This window comes from Alligator sinensis, unplaced genomic scaffold (genome assembly GCF_000455745.1).
Source record: "Alligator sinensis unplaced genomic scaffold, ASM45574v1 scaffold235_1, whole genome shotgun sequence".
Lineage (NCBI taxonomy): Eukaryota > Metazoa > Chordata > Crocodylia > Alligatoridae > Alligator > Alligator sinensis.
Window position 1 is genome coordinate 635,576 of NW_005842042.1, and position 2,287 is coordinate 637,862.

The following is a 2,287-nucleotide window of genomic DNA, read 5'->3' on the forward strand; positions in this document are numbered from 1 at the left end:
CCCTGGGCGGGTGCCGGCAACCCAGCCGCGGACCGGGGGTTGCCCTGCCGGGTCGTGCCCAGAGCCGCGGGCCTGCTGCAGTGCGTGCTCCTGTCTGGCCGGCGCCCACCCGCACCTGCGCTGGAGGCTCCCCGGGTGCGCCCTGGGCTCAGGGGACATGGGGCAAATCGGCCACGCCAGCCTGGTTTTGGACTTTTCAAGTAGCTAGGGACAGGGCGGGTGCCACCCACGCACGTGCAGTCTCCAGAAGCGTGAGGCACTTGATATGGGCTTAACCTACTACTCTGTTCTCCTCCTCCCCGAACCGTCAGGGAAGGGAGGCCTGGAGTGATGGTGAGAGAGCACGTGGGATTTGGAGCCGGCTCTTTGCCAGGAGTTGAGCGGCGGTAGAAATGAGACGGGATTCTCCCTCCCTGAGCTGTCAGTGGCGGCTCTCGACCAGAGACCTGCTCTGGGGGCTTGCTTCTTCCAGATCCTGGAAGGGCTGAATAGTTTGTTGTCTCACTGATGACCTCAGAAGTGTTCACCGTCCTGCTGGGTGTTGTCTGCAGTGTGCTGGGGGTCTGAGTGTTTTGTCTGTCCATTCCTGTGCGGATCAACATTATTATGTGATGGCCTATAGCCACAGATCTGTACCTGCATAAACTGGGTGGCAAAGTGATCTTATCAGGACTTGGTTATATCAGTGCTGCTTGCTTACTTTGCTAAAGTATTTCAAGTTCAGTTTGTTTCAGAATCACTTCAGGATTGACTTTGGATCTTTTAAAACACTTCAGCTTTTCTTAACTGCTCTTAATATGTTTGATATATTTCAGACAAAGTATACGCTCATAGACGAACAAGACATCCCATTAGTGGAAAGTTACTCTTTTGAGGTGAGAAATCTAAACTCCTTTTTTAAAATGAAACAAAAAACTCCTGTATTGTCTGACCGAATGTATGGTAGCTGTATTTTGATTAGAGTTGTGCCATCAAATCGTACGTCTACACAGTGGTTGAATACGTCCTTCTCAGCTGCGTGCTGAGATAGATAGATAGTTTCATGCCTAAATGACTTGAAGTGGTTTCTGGGATGGTTACAAACCAGTTTAACTGTCTTTAAAAGAAGAGTTTATTGGAAATTATTGAACAGACTTTTTTTGTTTGAATGCTTATTTGTTAGAACAGATGATTTCTAGGAAAGGGCTGGCTTCAATAATTTTCACATTTTGAAGGAAATTTGAGAGAAATATTTCCAGATGGTAAAAATGGAAACTTGGAGGCATTCAAAATGAAAAGTTACTTATTTATGGAAAACAAAGTGAAAATAAAACGTAAAAATAAAAGGCTGAACCCCAGATGCTTCGGAATTACCAAAATATTTTTTTTCCTCAGTCTAATTTAAATATTTTTGGATTTCAAAGTCTCAAAAATTTGAAACTAACTTTTCTTATTGATTTGAGGTGAGGAAATGTCTCAACCTTAAATTTTCATGGGGCCAGAGAACTATTTTCAATCCGGGTCTGCTTCATGGTGTTAAACTAGATCTACCTGGGTTTATCATTGGAGGGGTTTTCTTGATTGAAAAAAAAATCCCTTAGTCCTTTCTCTATTAAGAAAGACTCACCTTGTTCTGCTTGAACAGTGCCTCTACCAATGTGGTCATGGCCTCTGATTGGGGTTCTTCAGTGCTACAGTAATAGAATGAAGTTTGTGCTTCATTTTTTTCCCCACTTTCCCAGTCTCATTAGTTGTTGCTGTGGTGCTGCAGGTAAAACTGCTAGATTCTGAAGCAACTAATATATCCACTCCATGGTGGATATTTATCTTTTTTAAAAGTACATAAATAATGTCCTAGTACCATAGCTTCAGACATCGGTTTCCAGTATGTTTATTCTCTCAACAGTGCTATGGAGTAAGGAAGTGTTATTATTGCTACTTTACAGAGTGGGGATGAGGCTCGGAGAAACTGGATATATGTGAAGTCTAGTGCAGAGCAGGGAGTAGACCCTAGACTGGTGCTGGATTATCATTCCTGTTTACCTAAATGAAACTTTCTTGTACTGGACAGCCCACTTTTGTCACCCCCAGTCATCACAAAGTATAACCTTGTGGTCCCTGCCTAAGGGAGGAACTAAATAGCCACTTAACTGAAATCCCATTAAGATCACCTCCCATGTGATAGATTTCCTGCAGTTGCTGGGGGCAGACATTGTTGGGTCTTGGTGTTTTCCTGTCTCCCAAATCCCAGATGGCACTTTCTGTGCTGCTGCTGACAGTTGGATGCCCTCGGTCACAGAACACTCTT

At 44.4% G+C, this 2,287-nt stretch overlaps 1 protein-coding gene across 1 annotated transcript in view; it reads left to right on the forward strand.

The window, feature by feature from the left end:
* ZMYND19 (zinc finger MYND-type containing 19) overlaps positions 1–2,287 on the forward strand; it is an 18,717-nt gene that overhangs the window by 6,885 nt on the left and 9,545 nt on the right. The window contains exon 3 of the mRNA XM_014519493.2: positions 816–875. Within this exon, the coding sequence (XP_014374979.2) occupies positions 816–875 (60 nt within the window). The remainder of the gene's footprint in view (positions 1–815; positions 876–2,287) is intronic.